Here is a 23,178-nt window from a genome sequence, read left to right as displayed (position 1 = left end):
TACATCAGCTGTAACTGCTCAAAGTGTTCCTGAAATACACAATGCAACTATAAGAGATATAAGGGATGTGGCATATCCAATATTGTACATCAGCTGCAACTGCTCAAAGTGTTCCTGAAATACACAATGCAACTATAAGGGATATAAGGGATGTGGCATATCCAATATTGTACATCAACTGTAACTGCTCAAAGTGTTCCTGAAATACACAATGCAACTATAAGAGATATAAGGGATGTGGCATATCCAATATTGTACATCAACTGTAACTGCTCAAAGTGTTCCTGAAATACACAATGCAACTATAAGGGATATAAGGGATGTGGCATATCCAATATTGTACATCAACTGTAACTGCTCAAAGTGTTCCTGAAATACACAATGCAACTATAAGAGATATAAGGGATGTGGCATATCCAATATTGTACATCAACTGTAACTGCTCAAAGTGTTCCTGAAATACACAATGCAACTATAAGGGATATAAGGGATGTGGCATATCCAATATTGTACATCAGCTGTAACTGCTCAAAGTGTTCCTGAAATACACAATGCAACTATAAGGGATATAAGGGATGTGGCATATCCAATATTGTACATCAACTGTAACTGCTCAAAGTGTTCCTGAAATACACAATGCAACTATAAGGGATATAAGGGATGTGGCATATCCAATATTGTACATCAGCTGTAACTGCTCAAAGTGTTCCTGAAATACACAATGCAACTATAAGGGATATAAGGGATGTGGCATATCCAATATTGTACATCAGCTGTAACTGCTCAAAGTGTTCCTGAAATACACAATGCAACTATAAGGGATATAAGGGATGTGGCATATCCAATATTGTACATCAACTGCAACTGCTCAAAGTGTTCCTGAAATACACAAACAATGCAACTATAAGGGATATAAGGGATGTGGCATATCCAATATTGTACATCAGCTGTAACTGCTCAAAGTGTTCCTGAAATACACAAACAATGCAACTATAAGGGATATAAGGAATGTGGCATATCCAATATTGTACATCAACTGTAACTGCTCAAAGTGTTCCTGAAATACACAATGCAACTATAAGGGATATAAGGGATGTGGCATATCCAATATTATACATCAGCTGCAACTGCTCAAAGTGTTCCTGAAATACACAATGCAACTATAAGGGATATAAGGGATGTGGCATATCCAATATTGTACATCAACTGCAACTGCTCAAAGTGTTCCTGAAATACACAATGCAACTATAAGGGATATAAGGGATGTGGCATATCCAATATTGTACATCAGCTGTAACTGCTCAAAGTGTTCCTGAAATACACAATGCAACTATAAGGGATATAAGGAATGTGGCATATCCAATATTGTACATCAACTGCAACTGCTCAAAGTGTTCCTGAAATACACAATGCAACTATAAGAGATATAAGGGATGTGGCATATCCAATATTGTACATCAACTGTAACTGCTCAAAGTGTTCCTGAAATACACAATGCAACTATAAGGGATATAAGGGATGTGGCATATCCAATATTGTACATCAGCTGTAACTGCTCAAAGTGTTCCTGAAATACACAATGCAACTATAAGGGATATAAGGGATGTGGCATATCCAATATTGTACATCAGCTGTAACTGCTCAAAGTGTTCCTGAAATACACAAACAATGCAACTATAAGAGATATAAGGGATGTGGCATATCCAATATTGTACATCAGCTGTAACTGCTCAAAGTGTTCCTGAAATACACAATGCAACTATAAGAGATATAAGGGATGTGGCATATCCAATATTGTACATCAACTGCAACTGCTCAAAGTGTTCCTGAAATACACAAACAATGCAACTATAAGGGATATAAGGGATGTGGCATATCCAATATTGTACATCAGCTGCAACTGCTCAAAGTGTTCCTGAAATACACAATGCAACTATAAGGGATATAAGGGATGTGGCATATCCAATATTGTACATCAGCTGTAACTGCTCAAAGTGTTCCTGAAATACACAATGCAACTATAAGAGATATAAGGGATGTGGCATATCCAATATTGTACATCAGCTGTAACTGCTCAAAGTGTTCCTGAAATACACAATGCAACTATAAGGGATATAAGGGATGTGGCATATCCAATATTGTACATCAGCTGTAACTGCTCAAAGTGTTCCTGAAATACACAATGCAACTATAAGAGATATAAGGGATGTGGCATATCCAATATTGTACATCAGCTGTAACTGCTCAAAGTGTTCCTGAAATACACAATGCAACTATAAGGGATATAAGGGATGTGGCATATCCAATATTGTACATCAGCTGTAACTGCTCAAAGTTTTCCTGAAATACACAATGCAACTATAAGGGATATAAGGGATGTGGCATATCCAATATTGTACATCAACTGCAACTGCTCAAAGTGTTCCTGAAATACACAATGCAACTATAAGGGATATAAGGAATGTGGCATATCCAATATTGTACATCAGCTGTAACTGCTCAACGTTTTCCTGAAATACACAATGCAACTATAAGGGATATAAGGGATGTGGCATATCCAATATTGTACATCAGCTGTAACTGCTCAAAGTGTTCCTGAAATACACAATGCAACTATAAGGGATATAAGGGACGTGGCATATCCAATATTGTACATCAGCTGTAACTGCTCAAAGTGTTCCTGAAATACACAATGCAACTATAAGGGATATAAGGGATGTGGCATATCCAATATTGTACATCAACTGCAACTGCTCAAAGTGTTCCTGAAATACACAAACAATGCAACTATAAGGGATATAAGGGATGTGGCATATCCAATATTGTACATCAGCTGCAACTGCTCAAAGTGTTCCTGAAATACACAATGCAACTATAAGAGATATAAGGGATGTGGCATATCCAATATTGTACATCAGCTGTAACTGCTCAAAGTGTTCCTGAAATACACAATGCAACTATAAGAGATATAAGGGATGTGGCATATCCAATATTGTACATCAGCTGTAACTGCTCAAAGTGTTCCTGAAATACACAATGCAACTATAAGGGATATAAGGGATGTGGCATATCCAATATTGTACATCAACTGCAACTGCTCAAAGTGTTCCTGAAATACACAATGCAACTATAAGGGATATAAGGGATGTGGCATATCCAATATTGTACATCAGCTGTAACTGCTCAAAGTGTTCCTGAAATACACAATGCAACTATAAGGGATATAAGGGATGTGGCATATCCAATATTGTACATCAACTGCAACTGCTCAAAGTGTTCCTGAAATACACAATGCAACTATAAGGGATATAAGGGATGTGGCATATCCAATATTGTACATCAGCTGTAACTGCTCAAAGTGTTCCTGAAATACACAATGCAACTATAAGGGATATAAGGGATGTGGCATATCCAATATTGTACATCAACTGTAACTGCTCAAAGTGTTCCTGAAATACACAAACAATGCAACTATAAGGGATATAAGGGATGTGGCATATCCAATATTGTACATCAACTGTAACTGCTCAAAGTGTTCCTGAAATACACAAACAATGCAACTATAAGAGATATAAGGGATGTGGCATATCCAATATTGTACATCAGCTGTAACTGCTCAAAGTGTTCCTGAAATACACAATGCAACTATAAGAGATATAAGGGATGTGGCATATCCAATATTGTACATCAGCTGTAACTGCTCAAAGTGTTCCTGAAATACACAATGCAACTATAAGGGATATAAGGGATGTGGCATATCCAATATTGTACATCAGCTGCAACTGCTCAAAGTGTTCCTGAAATACACAATGCAACTATAAGAGATATAAGGGATGTGGCATATCCAATATTGTACATCAGCTGTAACTGCTCAAAGTGTTCCTGAAATACACAATGCAACTATAAGGGATATAAGGGATGTGGCATATCCAATATTGTACATCAGCTGTAACTGCTCAAAGTGTTCCTGAAATACACAATGCAACTATAAGAGATATAAGGGATGTGGCATATCCAATATTGTACATCAGCTGCAACTGCTCAAAGTGTTCCTGAAATACACAATGCAACTATAAGAGATATAAGGGATGTGGCATATCCAATATTGTACATCAGCTGTAACTGCTCAAAGTGTTCCTGAAATACACAATGCAACTATAAGGGATATAAGGGATGTGGCATATCCAATATTGTACATCAACTGCAACTGCTCAAAGTGTTCCTGAAATACACAATGCAACTATAAGGGATATAAGGGATGTGGCATATCCAATATTGTACATCAGCTGCAACTGCTCAAAGTGTTCCTGAAATACACAATGCAACTATAAGGGATATAAGGGATGTGGCATATCCAATATTGTACATCAACTGCAACTGCTCAAAGTGTTCCTGAAATACACAAACAATGCAACTATAAGGGATATAAGGGATGTGGCATATCCAATATTGTACATCAGCTGTAACTGCTCAAAGTGTTCCTGAAATACACAATGCAACTATAAGGGATATAAGGGATGTGGCATATCCAATATTGTACATCAGCTGTAACTGCTCAAAGTGTTCCTGAAATACACAAACAATGCAACTATAAGAGATATAAGGGATGTGGCATATCCAATATTGTACATCAACTGCAACTGCTCAAAGTGTTCCTGAAATACACAAACAATGCAACTATAAGGGATATAAGGGATGTGGCATATCCAATATTGTACATCAGCTGTAACTGCTCAAAGTGTTCCTGAAATACACAAACAATGCAACTATAAGAGATATAAGGGATGTGGCATATCCAATATTGTACATCAGCTGCAACTGCTCAAAGTGTTCCTGAAATACACAAACAATGCAACTATAAGGGATATAAGGGATGTGGCATATCCAATATTGTACATCAGCTGTAACTGCTCAAAGTGTTCCTGAAATACACAATGCAACTATAAGGGATATAAGGGATGTGGCATATCCAATATTGTACATCAGCTGTAACTGCTCAAAGTGTTCCTGAAATACACAATGCAACTATAAGAGATATAAGGGATGTGGCATATCCAATATTGTACATCAGCTGTAACTGCTCAAAGTGTTCCTGAAATACACAATGCAACTATAAGGGATATAAGGGATGTGGCATATCCAATATTGTACATCAGCTGTAACTGCTCAAAGTGTTCCTGAAAAACACAATGCAACTATAAGAGATATAAGGGATGTGGCATATCCAATATTGTACATCAACTGCAACTGCTCAAAGTGTTCCTGAAATACACAAACAATGCAACTATAAGGGATATAAGGGATGTGGCATATCCAATATTGTACATCAGCTGTAACTGCTATAAGTGTTCCTGAAATACACAATGCAACTATAAGGGATATAAGGGATGTGGCATATCCAATATTGTACATCAGCTGTAACTGCTCAAAGTGTTCCTGAAATACACAATGCAACTATAAGGGATATAAGGGATGTGGCATATCCAATATTGTACATCAACTGCAACTGCTCAAAGTGTTCCTGAAATACACAATGCAACTATAAGAGATATAAGGGATGTGGCATATCCAATATTGTACATCAGCTGTAACTGCTCAAAGTGTTCCTGAAATACACAATGCAACTATAAGGGATATAAGGGATGTGGCATATCCAATATTGTACATCAGCTGTAACTGCTCAAAGTGTTCCTGAAATACACAATGCAACTATAAGAGATATAAGGGATGTGGCATATCCAATATTGTACATCAGCTGTAACTGCTCAAAGTGTTCCTGAAATACACAATGCAACTATAAGGGATATAAGGGATGTGGCATATCCAATATTGTACATCAACTGTAACTGCTCAAAGTGTTCCTGAAATACACAATGCAACTATAAGGGATATAAGGGATGTGGCATATCCAATATTGTACATCAGCTGTAACTGCTCAAAGTGTTCCTGAAATACACAATGCAACTATAAGAGATATAAGGGATGTGGCATATCCAATATTGTACATCAGCTGTAACTGCTCAAAGTGTTCCTGAAATACACAATGCAACTATAAGGGATATAAGGGATGTGGCATATCCAATATTGTACATCAGCTGCAACTGCTCAAAGTGTTCCTGAAATACACAATGCAACTATAAGAGATATAAGGGATGTGGCATATCCAATATTGTACATCAGCTGCAACTGCTCAAAGTGTTCCTGAAATACACAATGCAACTATAAGGGATATAAGGGATGTGGCATATCCAATATTGTACATCAACTGCAACTGCTCAAAGTGTTCCTGAAATACACAAACTATGCAACTATAAGGGATATAAGGGATGTGGCATATCCAATATTGTACATCAGCTGTAACTGCTCAAAGTGTTCCTGAAATACACAAACAATGCAACTATAAGAGATATAAGGAATGTGGCATATCCAATATTGTACATCAGCTGCAACTGCTCAAAGTGTTCCTGAAATACACAATGCAACTATAAGGGATATAAGGGATGTGGCATATCAATATTGTACATCAGCTGTAACTGCTCAAAGTGTTCCTGAAATACACAATGCAACTATAAGGGATATAAGGGATGTGGCATATCCAATATTGTACATCAACTGCAACTGCTCAAAGTGTTCCTGAAATACACAATGCAACTATAACAGATATAAGGGATGTGGCATATCCAATATTGTACATCAGCTGCAACTGCTCAAAGTGTTCCTGAAATACACAATGCAACTATAAGGGATATAAGGAATGTGGCATATCCAATATTGTACATCAGCTGTAACTGCTCAAAGTGTTCCTGAAATACACAATGCAACTATAAGGGATATAAGGGATGTGGCATATCCAATATTGTACATCAGCTGTAACTGCTCAAAGTGTTCCTGAAATACACAATGCAACTATAAGAGATATAAGGGATGTGGCATATCCAATATTGTACATCAGCTGCAACTGCTCAAAGTGTTCCTGAAATACACAATGCAACTATAAGGGATATAAGGAATGTGGCATATCCAATATTGTACATCAACTGCAACTGCTCAAAGTGTTCCTGAAATACACAATGCAACTATAAGAGATATAAGGGATGTGGCATATCCAATATTGTACATCAGCTGCAACTGCTCAAAGTGTTCCTGAAATACACAATGCAACTATAAGAGATATAAGGGATGTGGCATATCCAATATTGTACATCAACTGTAACTGCTCAAAGTGTTCCTGAAATACACAATGCAACTATAAGGGATATAAGGGATGTGGCATATCCAATATTGTACATCAACTGTAACTGCTCAAAGTGTTCCTGAAATACACAATGCAACTATAAGGGATATAAGGGATGTGGCATATCCAATATTGTACATCAGCTGCAACTGCTCAAAGTGTTCCTGAAATACACAATGCAACTATAAGAGATATAAGGGATGTGGCATATCCAATATTGTACATCAGCTGTAACTGCTCAAAGTGTTCCTGAAATACACAATGCAACTATAAGGGATATAAGGGATGTGGCATATCCAATATTGTACATCAGCTGTAACTGCTCAAAGTGTTCCTGAAATACACAATGCAACTATAAGGGATATAAGGGATGTGGCATATCCAATATTGTACATCAACTGTAACTGCTCAAAGTGTTCCTGAAATACACAATGCAACTATAAGGGATATAAGGGATGTGGCATATCCAATATTGTACATCAACTGCAACTGCTCAAAGTGTTCCTGAAATACACAAACAATGCAACTATAAGAGATATAAGGGATGTGGCATATCCAATATTGTACATCAGCTGTAACTGCTCAAAGTGTTCCTGAAATACACAAACAATGCAACTATAAGAGATATAAGGGATGTGGCATATCCAATATTGTACATCAACTGCAACTGCTCAAAGTGTTCCTGAAATACACAATGCAACTATAAGGGATATAAGGGATGTGGCATATCCAATATTGTACATCAGCTGTAACTGCTCAAAGTGTTCCTGAAATACACAATGCAACTATAAGGGATATAAGGGATGTGGCATATCCAATATTGTACATCAGCTGTAACTGCTCAAAGTGTTCCTGAAATACACAATGCAACTATAAGAGATATAAGGGATGTGGCATATCCAATATTGTACATCAACTGCAACTGCTCAAAGTGTTCCTGAAATACACAATGCAACTATAAGGGATATAAGGGATGTGGCATATCCAATATTGTACATCAGCTGCAAATGCTCAAAGTGTTCCTGAAATACCCAATGCAACTATAAGAGATATAAGGGATGTGGCATATCCAATATTGTACATCAGCTGCAACTGTTCAAAGTGTTCCTGAAATACACAATGCAACTATAAGGGATATAAGGGATGTGGCATATCCAATATTGTACATCAGCTGCAACTGCTCAAAGTGTTCCTGAAATACACAATGCAACTATAAGGGATATAAGGGATGTGGCATATCCAATATTGTACATCAGCTGCAACTGCTCAAAGTGTTCCTGAAATACCCAATGCAACTATAAGAGATATAGGGGATGTGGCATATCCAATATTGTACATCAGCTGCAACTGCTCAAAGTGTTCCTGAAATACACAATGCAACTATAAGAGATATAAGGGATGTGGCATATCCAATATTGTACATCAGCTGTAACTGCTCAAAGTGTTCCTGAAATACCCAATGCAACTATAAGGGATATAAGGGATGTGGCATATCCAATATTGTACATCAGCTGTAACTGCTCAAAGTGTTCCTGAAATACACAATGACACTTAAAATCATTTTATCATTTTTATATTACACATGTATATTTAATTCTTACAGATTAATATCAAACTGTATATATTTTGATGTGATAAATGAATGCCAACACGGTTGTTCTATTTGGGTTTTGAATGTAAAAAAATTGTTAGATATCTATGATTTGTCATACGTGTTTAATAATCCAAGCTCTTTCGATTTTAAAATATTTATACCACAATTTAACATTTTTGTAATGGATACCTATAAACAGGAGTGGTTTCGATCTGTTGAGAATAGCTCTATTTTAGATATGTACCGTGTGTTTAAGTCTTTGTTTGTGTACGAGCATTATTTACATTTATTACCCAAATCATTAAGACACTACGTCGCAAAGCTTCCAACCTCGAGTCTGCCACTTAGAATTCAAACTGGAAGGTATGATGATCAAAATATACTACGACACAAACGTTATTACCTTTGTTGTAACGATTTAGATGTTGAAGAGTTTCATTTTCTTTGTAAATGTCCTGTATACGCTGATATTAGAAGAAACTACTCAAGAAATGTTATAACATTAGATCCTCTGTTTATAAATTTCACCCATTGCTGACTACAACAAATAAAGTTGAACTTATTAAAATAGCCAAAAATTGTAAAATAAGCACTTATTTTAAGAAATAATATTTCTAATGTTGTTACTAAACTTCAAATAGTTATCCTCCATATATAACAAGTATTTTACCTATTAAATTCTGTTTAATTTCCGGTAAGTTTTGTACTCTAGTCAATGACCTCACATATTAATACACTTCAACACCGTTATTTGGAATACCGATAATCCAAAGTCACCGTTATTTCGAAGTATTTTTGGGGTCCCGATTTTGGGTCTTCTTTGTTTGATGCAAAATTTCATTGTTAATCCGAACTTCGTTAAACCAAAGAAATCGTTAATTCGAAGTGATTCAGTCGGTCCCAACACTATTATTTGCACCTAATTATCAATCTTTAATCCGAAGTCAAAACTGCAAAATACTGAGCGTAATTTCACAACTTTGTTGTGGCGCGTCAAAAGCCGATAATTATACCTTTGTCGTCTGCGCGAACGCCGGTGTTCAGAGAGACATCGCATATTAGTTTAAAAAAAATGTTAATTCATTTCCCAAAATGTATTCATATGTATGTATGTCTGAGAATTTGTGCTATTCATTATATTTTATGTGTTCTGTAATTAGACAAAAATAAAAACAAGAAAAAGAATCGTTTTATTCCTCCTTTTGTTACAAGTGGAAATCTATTGCTATCTGACTAGTTTACGCTTTGAAGTAAGCGTGTAACCGAACCATGCGAATTTCACAACTTTTTATTTTTACAGAATCAAAGAAGGTTTCTGTCAAATATTTATTTCGAAATATCCTTAATCCAAAGTTTTTTTAACGGTCCCTACAACTTGGAAATAACGGTGTTGAATTGTAGATGCAATTAGGCACACACCCAAGGGACTATCTGTTACAGAGTATTTATTATTCAAAAGACACATGGGAAATTGATAATAACCGTCTGTGGTACACACACAAATATTTTAAACATTAAATTATCTTTTTCCGGTTTAACAATAATTGTATTCTAATATAATTAGTGTCTCCAACCGACCCACCATGAATATTCTTGGAACATTGTGCTGGTCCAGCCCGCCCGTGAGGCTGTCTTCAACGTGTCGGGTCTGGCAGGCAGAGTAGTTTGTCCAGCCATTCACTCGACTTCCATTAACACTTGGATGGGCCAACCATGAACCATTGGTCAGACAAGTTCGAGACGCAAAATCTGATAAATGATAAATAAATAAACTTAACAAGGGCTGTATGTAAAACATGCATGCCCCACATATGGGCTCTCCGTTGTAGTGACAGCCATTGTGTGAATATGTTTATTATCACAGTGACCTTGACCTTTGACCTAGTGACCTGAAAATCAATAGGGGTCATCTGCGAGTCATGATCAATCTACCCATCTAGTTTCATGATCCTAGGCATAAGCGTTCTTGAGTTATCATCCGGAAACCATTTAACTATTTCGGGTCACCGTGACCTTAACCTTTGACCTAGTGACCTGAAAATCAATAGGGGTCATCTGCCAGTCATGATCAATGTACCTATAAAGTTTCATGATCCTAGGCATAAGCGTTCTTGAGTTATCATCCGGAAACCATTTTACTATTTTGGGTCACCGTGACCTTGACCTTTGACCTAGTGACCTCAAAATCAAAAGGGGTCATCTGCGAGTCATGATCAATGTACCTATGAAGTTTCATGATCGAGTCATAAGCGTTCTTGAGTTATCATCTGGAAACCATTTTACTATTTCGGGTCACCGTGACCTTGACCTTTGATATAATAGTGACCTGAAAATCAATAGGGGTCAACTGCGAGTCATGATCAATCTACCTATCAAGTTTCATGATCCTAGGCATAAGCGTTCTTGAGTTATCATCCGGAAACAATTTTACTATTTTGGGTCACCGTGACCTTGACCTTTGATATAATAGTGACCTGAAAATCAATAGGGGTCAACTGCGAGTCATGATCAATCTACCTATCAAGTTTCATGATCCTAGGCATAGTCGTTATTGAGTTATCATCCGGAAACCATTTTACTATTTCTGGTCACTGTGACCTTGACCTTTGACCTAAAGACCTGAAAATCAATAGGGGTCATCTGCCAGTCATGATCAATTTACCTATGAAGTTTCATAATCCTAGGCATAAGTGTTCTTGAGTTATCATCCGGAAACCATTTTACTCTTTTGGGTCACCGTGACCTTGACCTTTGACCTAGTGACCTGAAAATCAAGAAGAGTCATCTGCGAGTCATGATCAATCTACCTATAAAGTTTCATGATCCTAGGCATAAGCCTTCTTGAGTTATCATCCGGAAACCATTTTACTATTTCAGGTCACCATGACCTTGACCTTTGACCTAGTGACCTCAAAATAAATAGGGATCATTTGCGAGTCATGATCAATGTACCTATGAAGTTTTATGATCCTAGGCCTAAGCGTTCTTGAGTTATCATCCAGAAACCATCTGGTGGAGGGACATACGGACGTACATACGGACGGACGGACGTACCGACATGAGCAAAACAATATACCCCCTCTTCTTTGAAGGGGGGCATAAATATAGAGAGTTTGAAGAATTCCAAACCCTATTTGTAAAAATACACTTTGCCCTTAATGTATGTGACCTCTTTGCATGTGTTCTAATTAAATGATTACAAGCATACATTTTTTTGAAATATTATAGATTTTGTCATCATTCCTGATAATTTGGTGATATTGATTTTCTAGATTCAGTAACAAGAAGTGTTAAACATGTATGTGGACATGTATATATGACTAGAAGCCAAATGCTCAATAATTATCTGCAAATTTTAGGAGATGTCTAATATTGGATTCTCCTGTGACCTTGACCTTTGATCTCAAAATCAAAAGAGGTCAGCCTTCCCTCGAGACTTACCAGAATTATAATTTATATGATTCTCAGTATTCTCAAGATATTTAGTGCAAACAGTTTTCATATTACAAGCCACTGTGACCTTGACCTTACCCCTTGTGACCTTAAGGTCAAAATGTATCTATCTGTTCTACTAAGAAACCAGCACACCAACTTGTATGATCATGGGTAAAGCATTCTCTAGGTATAAAAACAACAGATTTCTGTTAAAAGCCATTGTGACACTAGAATCAAAAGGAGTCTTTCTTTTAAGTAACCATCATACATGTTTGCACAGTCATAGGTCAGTGTTCTCTAGATATCATGTGGATATTTACTAGTCTTCAGATCCATCATCAAACCACAGACAGTAAGATGAAAAGCAATATACCACACTTCTTTGAAGGGAGCCATAATAATGTAGTTTTTGTAATCATGTCTGAAATTATGCTTCTTGTGCCATAACAAATTAAGGGTATTTCAGTTTTCCTCATGCTTTAAATTATGTATAAATCTTAAATATAATGGTAATTTACAAAAGACTGAGGAGATCCACACTGGTATTAACAAATGAACCATGGTCGCTGTTGCATAGTGGATATGGTGTACACCTAGCAACCAGGTCATAAGTTCCATCACCACTGTGGGAGCATTCCTAAAATCTTCCCGAAAGACACCAAGTACTGGTCCTACCAAGGAAAAATACTTTGAGCTAAAAGTAAATAGGTTTAACTAATGCACAGGTACACCCAAACTCACTGCGCATGGTGAAGCTGTTTATGTAACCAGGGCAACGTTGGAAGGCGGTGGTACCAGCAGACGTGTCGTCCCAGCACATGATGTTGTCCCAGGTCCGGTTACAGAACACACCTGAAGAAAGACAGGCTTCAAACTAAACAGTCCAGTATTCCTTGTCCTGGATCATCAGGACATTCCGATTGGTCCAGGGCTGGCATTCACCAACCCATTCTACATTCCGATTGGTCCAGGGCTGGCATTCACTCACCCATTCTACATTCCGATTGGTCCAGGGCTGGCATTCACCAACCCATTCAACATTCTGATTGGTCCAAGGCTGGCATTCACCACCCAACAGGACATTCCAATTGGTCCAGGGCTGGCATTCACCACCCAACAGGTCATGTAGGCGATTGAATAGGTGCTGTAGTTTGGGTTTTACTTGGGAAAGAAGCTCTGATATCAAACTTATTTGTTGCACATGATTGTTTGATGACACTATAAGATGATAATATGCATAAAGATAACAGAAACAAATAAAACAACATCAATCATGCAAACTTCATAATAAACATTATAACAGAAAATTTGTGACCAGAAGTATTTCCAAATGACATGCCCAGAGTTTTAACTGTTTTTACCCTTAACCACTTAGATACATATTTTGACATATTTGCAGTCCCATAGAAGTTTACATTTAATTAAATAGTTTTCATAAATTCAAGATTTAAAGGCATTATTTTCAAGGCTTAGATACTGATGAGCAGCAAACAGCATAAAACCTGAACAGACTGCGAGTTACTTGCAGGCTGTTCTGGTTTTATGCTGGTTGCAAAAGCCATTTTCACTTTGCTTCTTATGGGGGAAAGGGTTAAAATGAGAGCTATGTTTGCATCCATAGTCATCTATCATAAATACATTATTAGACCTATCAGATTAAACTTGATCTATTCACATCATATAGATCATAAATGTCAAATAGATTACCAAAATAAAATAGATTACCAAAAAAAAAGATTAACAATGTCAAATAGATGACTTATGTCCAACACCCTGCAGATTGTGTGCATTCAATCATAGAATCATATTATTGGATTGATAAAATGATATTTAGGTGAACTGACATGAGGACAATTGTAATTACGCATATATCTTAATAAAACGTCTTTATGAGAAGGGGTATTCACGTGATGATCTAAAGGAAGTCAAGATGGCAATGTCCATGCAGAGTTAGGTATTTTTCTCCGTTTTATACCCTTTGTTACTTTTATTCATTTCTTTAATGCCTCTCACTTTACTTGCTATGAAATTTCTTACTGTGATCACAAAATTACAACTCCTGATCAGAAAATGTATAACCAGTTAAGTCGAGATATAAAGCGATTTTAATACAGAATTAACTATACCCACTTTCTTACTAATAGGACTGGAAAGTGAGCAGCATTAAAAAATTAAACAAATGTAATAAAGGGTATAAAACAGCCAAAATATCTGTTTCGGCAAGGGCATCGCCATCTTGATCGTCGCGTGATAGCCCCTCTGATCATAACTGGTTGTGTACAAGATTACAATCCTTCAACAAGATTCTACGGATTTTGAAATTGAATTATGAATCATTTCATTAAATCAGTTTGTTATCATTCTCGTAGAAAAGTCATGTCATTTCAAATTTCCCTAACCCATTAACAGCAGGAGATTCTGTCATTTTCTCCACGGATATAGATGTAGATTCCTAATAAATGAAACTTTGCAAGTTACTTCAAATACCAGAAACCTATTTAAAGGTGATGGGTCCCTCAAACAAGGAACTATTTAGACATGATATAATTGACATTATGGCAAGACCTGGTGAATGTGTGTTTTATTTAGAAATGAATCAGTGATATTTTACATCCAGTGCAGTGAGAAGCCAAAAGTAATCAAAGCACTGAATGCACTGAATTTGTTCGCTGTTGTATAATCTTAGACACAACTCTGTAAACAAAATTATGTTATAGCTTTTTATTTCGCAAGTTTGAAATGACCACAACCCATTCAAATTTATAAAGAGTGTGTCTTAAAGCACAGGTCGAGATGTGTGTTTTTTTCAAATCATTGATACAGCTTATCAGTGTGCACAGGCTAATCTTATTTGACATGCATTAAGCCCCGTTTTCCCTGAAAGCAGCCAACATGTACAGATTTCAATGATAAACACTAGACTGGCCAACGTTGTCTTACAAGCTGTTAAATACACACTATGTAGTGTACCAGTGAGAACAGGCAGATGAGGTGGTTAGAGCAAACGCTTTAGGCATGTGTCATCTTCTAAATTTTACTGCAGTTATCCACACAGGCAGTCATGGGTTATGGTTCCTACCATAGCTAAGCCATACTGATTTGCAAAATTGTGTCTGCATTATTTGTGAGCTTTGCTCACAAATAAAAAAATAAGAACCCAACAGACTGACATGATAAGTGTAACTAAGAGAAATAGAAAAAATGTCTTTTCTTTCATAATTTCTCTTGGTCGATAATAATACAATTGAGTGTAAACCCTTGTACAAAATAAAAATTAACTGAACACTGAGTTGCCACAGTAAAACTGAAAGTTTCAAATAATTAAATAAAACTTAATAAAATTTTTTTGCAAAGGTTGATAAAACTTGTATTATAGTGAACTGCGATGTTGATCCAGTGCAAAGCACCATTCTAGAAGACCTGTGTGGTCTGCACAATCTGAACCCAGACACTTCCCATCCCACTTTGCCCACAACATACCTTCAATTTGTGCAACAATCACACATCAGTTTTTCTGACAATTTAATGTATTTGTATTTTGAAGTTTATGAGGTCCTGACCTTTCAAGCCGAGGCTGCATTGTAAATGAACTAGGAATAATTCCCCGCCCTCCTACCTAATTACATTACTAGACTCATGAAAGTTGGTACAAATTTTGAATATGGCTTTCCAGCTTTTTTCTTTTTACTGAAAGATATTCAATTTTGGTGTGGTCTTTGGGTGGGGTGTGGAGGTACTGGAGTACCTGGCTGAAACCCCAACTGTCCAATATGGTGACCACCAACAAATTAAACTCACATGCACCGCAAATGGGGATTGTCTCCTAGGTAATAAGCATGTGTACAAACCACAGCGCTACATGGACAGCCAGTGACACTCTCATTTCCTACAGCTCAGATTACATAGGTCCTCATATGCCGTACTATTTGGGTCAAAAGCTCAAAATAGATATCACAGCGGTGACAAAATTGTTACCGCAGTGACAATAATCACTGTAGTAACAATTTTGTCACAGCGGTAATATCTTTTTTGTTGGTATATTTTTATGCCTGCTGTTACATTTATTAGTTTGGGTCAGTTTTCAACCAATCATTTTCCCTGTAACAAAGCGAGATTTTTTAAAGCAAATAATTAAATATTTAACAAAAGTTTAAAAGAAAATCAATACGGATGAATAAGGATAGTTGATAAGTTTATTCATATGTTTTTTCATATGTTTTAGTCCTTTATTGATCTACAGTAATCCATGGAGGCAGACATCTTGATAACTTCGCAGTAAATATTCGCCAATTTGCCGTTTTGCAAGACTTTATTTCATTGGTCGGTTTGATTTAGCTCTTATCAAACTCTTTCGGTCACACAAAGTATCACCGTAGTTACAAATATAATTCACAGCAGTGATAAATTTATTACAGCAGTGACAAAATTGTCACCGCAGTGATATCTATTTTTAGCTGTTGGTATATATGTACTTTTGATCCAAAGGGTATGACATATCCTCACCTTCTAGCTGTACTGGCTCTGTGTACATCTTACACATGCACTGCTGGTACTGAGTGAGTAACATCTCACGCTGCTCATCTTTTGTCAGGCTGACAACCTGACCATGGGGTGGGGAATCCTTGAAAAAAAACAATAAGGAATTTTTACTTCTGATTGTATTGGTTCTTCTTTTTGTTGTTTCTGTTGTTGGGTGTATATGCCTGAGTCCCATTCAAGATGAACTTGACGTACGGTAAGATGCATGTCCAGAATGGCTGTGGTTATCTAAAACTGAGCTTTATGTCATCTAGAACTGAGTTTATTGTCATCCAGAACCGAGTTTATGTCATCTAGAACTGAGTTCAAATGTCATCTAGACCTGAGTTTATGTCATCTGGAACTGAGTTTATTGTCATCTAAAACTGAGTTTATGTAATCTAGAACTGAATTTTAATGTCATCTATAACCAAGTTTTAGTATCATCTACAATGAGTATATTGTCAACTAGAAATGAGTTTATTGTCATCTTGAACTGAGTTTTAATGTCATCTAGAACTGAATTTTAGTGTCATCTAGAATAAGTTTTGATGTTATCTAGAACTGGGGTTTGATGTCATCTAGAACTGAATCTTTTTGTAAACTAGAACTGAGTTTATTTTAATCTAGAACTGAGTTTTATGTAATCTAGAACTGAGTTTTAATGTCATATAGAACTGAGTGTTAATGTCATCCAGAATGAGTTTTGATGTCATCTAGAACTGAATTTTGATGTCATCTAGAACTGAGTTTTATGTCATCTAGAACTGAGTTTTAAAGTCATGTAAAACTGAGTTTTATATCATCTAGGACTGAGTTTTTTGTCATTTATAATTAGTTTTGATGTCATCTAGAACTAAATTTTGATGTCACCAAAATCTGAGTTTTTATGTCATCCAGAACTGAGTTATATGTCATCTAGAACTGGGTTTTTATGTCATCTAGAACTGAGTTTTATGTCATCTAGAACTGAGTTTTATGTCATCTAGAACTGAGTTTTTATGTCATCTAGAACTGAGTTTTAATGTCAACTAAAACTGAGTTTTATGTGATCTAAAACTGAGTTTTAATATCAAATAGAACTGAGTTTTTATGTCATATAGAACTGAGTTTTGAAGTCATTTAGAACTGAGTTTTGATGTCATCTAGGTACATGACATAACATTTCTACTCTAATACCAATACCTTCATTAAGACATAATCATCCATAAACACTGCCCAATACTATTATCCTATATAAAAATTTCCAACAACAACAAGAGCTGTCACCATAGGATGACTTATGCCCCCTATAAACGCTTGATAGAAGTTATGAGCTTTTTTCGAAACCTAAACACAGATTTCGAAACCTAAACACGGACCCTAAGTTCAAGGTCAAGGTCACAGGGATCAAAATTTGTGTGCGTATAGAAAGGCCTTGTCCATATACACATGCATACCAAATATGAAGGTTATATCTCAAGGGACATAGAAGTAATGAGCATTTTTTTAAACCTAAATGCAGATTTTCGAAACCTTAACGCGGACACTAAGTTCAACGTCAAGGTCACAGGGGTCAAAATTTTTGTGCGTATGGAAAGGCCTTGTCCAAATACACATGCATACCAAATATGAAAGTTATATCTCAAGGGAAATAGAAGTTATGAGCATTTTTCGAAACCTAAACACAGATTTCGAAACCTAAACGGGGACCCTAAGTTCAACGTCAAGGTAACAGGGGTTAAAATTTGTGTGCGTATGGAAAGGCCTTGTCCATATACACATGCATACCAAATATGAAGGGCACATCTCAAGGGACAAAGAAGTTATGAGCATTTTCGAAACCTTAACGCAAAGTGTGACGGAAAGACGGACAGACTGACGGACAGTCCGATCACTATATGCCCTCCTACCAGGGGTATAAAAAGTACCATACAAAGGTTAATTACAATAGGAAGACCCCAAAAACAAGTAACATAGGTGTAAAAATTTTCAAATACAAACATTCTGCAACTTGTTAGCATCTAAAAATTGTTTCACTATATCATCTTGTTTCGTTTTAAAGATGATCTTAAGTCAGGATCGGATTCATTCAGTTTGCGTTAATTTGCATAATTTGGAGCACACTTGCCAGTGCTTTCTATAAGGTCGGCGTCCGATTATAATATATAACTGGCGACTTCAAAATCATGGGAAAACCCCATTTTTTCCTTGATCCAGTTCCAGTCACTTATGTATTGCATCATATACACTTTCATTTTTGCACACTTTCTTTTTACTTTCTTGCTAAATCACTATGAGCAGGACGTCCTCGCTTAAACTCCGCTTATTAATAACATAATGATTATTCATGAGAACTACATCATGCTTCTGACGCTGCCCTAAACCAATGTTGCTTTAACTCATGACCACACTACATCAAGCGTTGAAATTTTGGCTATTGCTATATGGAACTTTATTAAACGAGGTATTCATTAATTTTGAGTGTTTATGGATCTTTAAGAATTGAAAATAATAATCCGTTTATTTAAACAAATAATATGTCATTATAAAAGCAGCTAAGACCATAAGCTAAGAACTACTTGTCTTAAAAATCAGGGACTAGTGATTTAAAAAATTTCTCTTAATTGATGCGACTTGTTCACAGATTTCAACATTTTTTAAGTTCATCATTAAATGCTTCCAATAGATAAATGCAAACATTGGAACTTAAAAAATCTAGTATTGAACTTTAAAAGAAAGCAAGGAAAAATACTGAAAGAAGGCAACCCCACCTGGGCTCGAATCACCTTTGTTATTGCTTAAAGGATCAACAGTGCTGTTAGATTAATTATTGTATTTGTACTAATTTTTTGTTGTTGTAATACAGTAGACTCTGCCAATACCGAACTCTCGGAATACCGGAACTCTCCCGATTCCGGACGGTCGGGACAGTCCCGTATTTTCTTCTTCTATTTCTTTGTAAAAAAATGTTGAATAAACCGAACTCTCTGAAAACCGGAAACCGGACGGGTATCTCCGTAAATTTGGTCATTTTCAACGTAAAATACATTGAGTATACCGGACGGTCTAAATTCTCAAGATGCCCGAGGCGTGAAAATAACAATACCTAGTCAGCACAGCGAGTGCGGTGTCAAACATTTTGCTCGCTCAATTATCGATAATCGGATTAAACATGCCATAAAGGTGTCAAGTCGTTACCGCGCTATGGGAGTCCGATTAAGTAATGTAAAACAAACTGTGAATGTCTATAAAAGACGTGCGGGTAACACCAAAAAGTAAAGTGATTGACTCGATCGTTTTATTAATTATTTATTATCGCCTATGATAAACAATTTAATTTAAAAAATTAATGCATGCCGTTGCGACGATCACTTTCTTGTGATCTTCCTGGGTACATGTGTATTTTAAAAGATCTTATAGCCTTCTTAACATTGCAGAAAATAAGATCGTAAAGGAGAAATGTGCTTTGAAGCAGAAAGTGATCTTGGACTTTTTCGTGAAATCGTAAACTTCCAGAATTAGTAGGTTTTGAGATTATGAATATCTTAAAAAATAATTATGACGCTGTTGTTTTGCTTGTGTGTATGTTTTATGAAATGTGGTACATGTATGTATTGAATAATAAATCGTGTATCTACAACAATCTTATTTGTGTCGTCACTCGCCTATATGACAAATGCCACGTACGTACATGTATAAAGCACCACGCTCACTTTGGGATTAATCAAAACAAGTCGGTATGGATTATTTTTTTGCTTTTAATCGATTAAAAACACATTTTTTAAGAATGCAATTAACATCATCAGTACCTGCGTACAGTTTTTACATGGTACATGTAAATGTATATGGTTTGTTTTATTTTTATGTGATTCTGTACACAATGCATACCATGTATATTTCGGCAATATGCGTACTCTTGGTAAACCGGAACTCTCTGAAAACCGGACGATCAGGCCGGTCCCTAGACCGTCCGGTTTACAGAGAGTCTACTGTAATTAAAATTAGTTGAATACAATTGTCAACATAATGTCAAAACAAATTAAAAGAAACATGAACAATTCAAATCGTTGAACCATTTTGCGTTTGTACGATTTATTATTTAATTAATTTAAAGGGGCCTTTTCACGCTTTGGTAAATTGACAAAATTGAAAAAAATTGTTTCAGATTCGCAAATTTTCCTTGAAGTTATGATATTTGTGGGGAAACAGTAAAACTGAACATTTACCATGCTCTAAAATATCCATTATGTGCATCTTTTGACGATTTAAAAACCTGAAAATTATAAAGCGTTGCAACGCGAAACGATTAAAAAATTTGGAGAATTCGATCTGTTGTCGTTGTATTTTTTGATACTACTAGGATTGCATATATAAGGTGAAAAATACGCGGAGCATGTCATGGAGTAAATGGTCTAGTGGATAGAGCGGTAGAATTTTGCTCCATGGCTCCAGGGGTCAGTGGTTCGAGCCCCGTTGAGGGTTACTGTTTTTTTTATTCTTTATTTGTATTCTTGTTTTTTTACTAGAGATTTTTAGACCCAATGTTAACATTTATCAATATAAAGCATTTAATAACCAACTTCAAAACATGCCAAAATCTGTGAAAAGGCCCCTTTAAAATGTTGATTATTTATTAACAAAAATGTACTTTAAATATGAGTCTTAATCATGATTGTTTTTTTTGCTTCCTGATGTACAGCTTTCTTTTATTTTAAGAATCTGTCACAAAAAGTTGGGAAATTGACATTCTGACAATCTGTTAACAAGACCCATGGTACGTAAGACCATTTTGGTATGTATTGGCACCAATGGCATGCAATCTTATTTAATATAAAACAAGAAAAAACACATATACTTACATTTAGCAGCTTTGAAGATGAGTTGTGTAATTCCAAACAAATAGTCTCCATGATCTGTAAAAAGAAAAAAAGACATACATCAACATGTTGAGTTTGATGCATATTTGTTAAACATGACAAAACTCTTTTCTGAGGCTTCACACCAAAGAGAATGTAAACCACATGTAATAGCGCGTCAAAGGCACAGATGCCCAAATGACACATGTTAGAACAAAAGATAAGTAATGTTATGTATAGACATTTAATATAGAAATTGTGAGAGAAAAACAAATGACCAAGGGCCATAACTAAGCCAAAAACTTGCCACAGCAACAAGTCCTATAGCTACAAGTATCTGTAAGCTTGAATTTCTTGAACTTTAGATCCTAAATAGACAATAGCAAACTTTGGACTTTTTTTAATCGCATAGGACATGAAATATGAAATACTGTGCACATCAAGTAATAATTGTTGCTTTACACAAGTGCAGATGCAATCATTGAAGTAATAAATGTTGCTTTACACCAGTGCAGATGTAAACCTTTATGTGAATTTTGATGATATCTGAAGTGCCCATAAGAGCTGCAAACACACACATTATTATATGAATCAATCATACAGAAAGAACCTGACTTAACAGTCACCTGAGAACAAAGGTCACCTGTCAACAACTGTCAGTCTGGATTCCCCCCAACAAAAACCCTTCTATATAACAACTGAGAATAACAGTCTCCTGTGTACAACCGCCAACAAGCCGCTATATTTAACTCCCAAAGCCATATTAAACCTGAGAATAGCGTCACGAGTCATGCGATTTAAGGTGCAAATAATTAACATTTAAAACTGCATTATTTTTTACCTTTATACCATAGCGTCTATTGTGAGTCTATTTTGAGGCTGAGGAATGAGGCCCACTTTGAGTGAACATATAATAGGTTATTGAGAAGGGGGATACCTGCCCTGGTAGCAAGTGCTCGAAACAATGCATCACGGTTGCCACATGTTCAACCTTGACTGGTTGGTACAATTCTCGTTCAATTATCAGTACATTTTCAGTTGTTTGTATAACAGCGGCATGAGGATGATACTATAGTTTATTAAAATAGTCCTATTAAATTATAACGAGCAATTGATGAGTTAATTTCTGAAAGCATGAAACATATGCAAGTAACAATAACAATGTGTTTGGCAGCAATAAGCGGCCAAGTCATAACGCACTGGTAAGATTGCGTGACAAAATCAATAGATCTTTGTTGCTGATAAGGTGTCAACAACAACAATTAGCTATCAAGTGTTGTTCTTAGAAAGCCATAACAGGGTAAGTGGCCATCAATTTCGGCAAAACAGATATCGCATTGCAACTTTTTCCCCAAACTTTCAGCATTTATGCAAGTTGACATTTTGTCATGAAAAGCTTCTATTATAAAAATGCCATTTTCAAATTTTTCAAGCTTTTAGTGTTTGTTTCTTTGAATGAGAATGATACTGCTATACCCTATTTCTGTTTAAAACATCGATGCGCTATTTTTAAGTTTTCAAATATGACATCAATGAAATGTGACGACCGTTATTTAAAA

At 36.0% G+C, this 23,178-nt stretch overlaps 1 protein-coding gene across 6 annotated transcripts in view; it reads right to left on the bottom strand.

The window, feature by feature from the left end:
- Positions 1 to 23,178, bottom strand: part of LOC127855386 (parathyroid hormone/parathyroid hormone-related peptide receptor-like) — a 158,908-nt gene that overhangs the window by 40,692 nt on the left and 95,038 nt on the right. For 4 of the 6 annotated variants that reach the window (XM_052390901.1, XM_052390902.1, XM_052390899.1 and 1 more), the window contains exons 2-5: positions 21,623 to 21,676; positions 16,767 to 16,884; positions 13,005 to 13,115; positions 10,411 to 10,577 (exon numbers count right to left, since the gene is read on the bottom strand). In XM_052390901.1, coding sequence (XP_052246861.1) covers positions 10,411 to 10,577; positions 13,005 to 13,115; positions 16,767 to 16,884; positions 21,623 to 21,676 — 450 coding nt within the window. The other 2 variants (XM_052390903.1, XM_052390904.1) reach the window with 2 other exon arrangements.

The sequence above is a fragment of the Dreissena polymorpha genome, chromosome 13 (assembly GCF_020536995.1).
Source record: "Dreissena polymorpha isolate Duluth1 chromosome 13, UMN_Dpol_1.0, whole genome shotgun sequence".
NCBI classification, from domain to species: domain Eukaryota; kingdom Metazoa; phylum Mollusca; class Bivalvia; order Myida; family Dreissenidae; genus Dreissena; species Dreissena polymorpha.
This window is presented reverse-complemented; position numbering and strand designations above follow the sequence as displayed.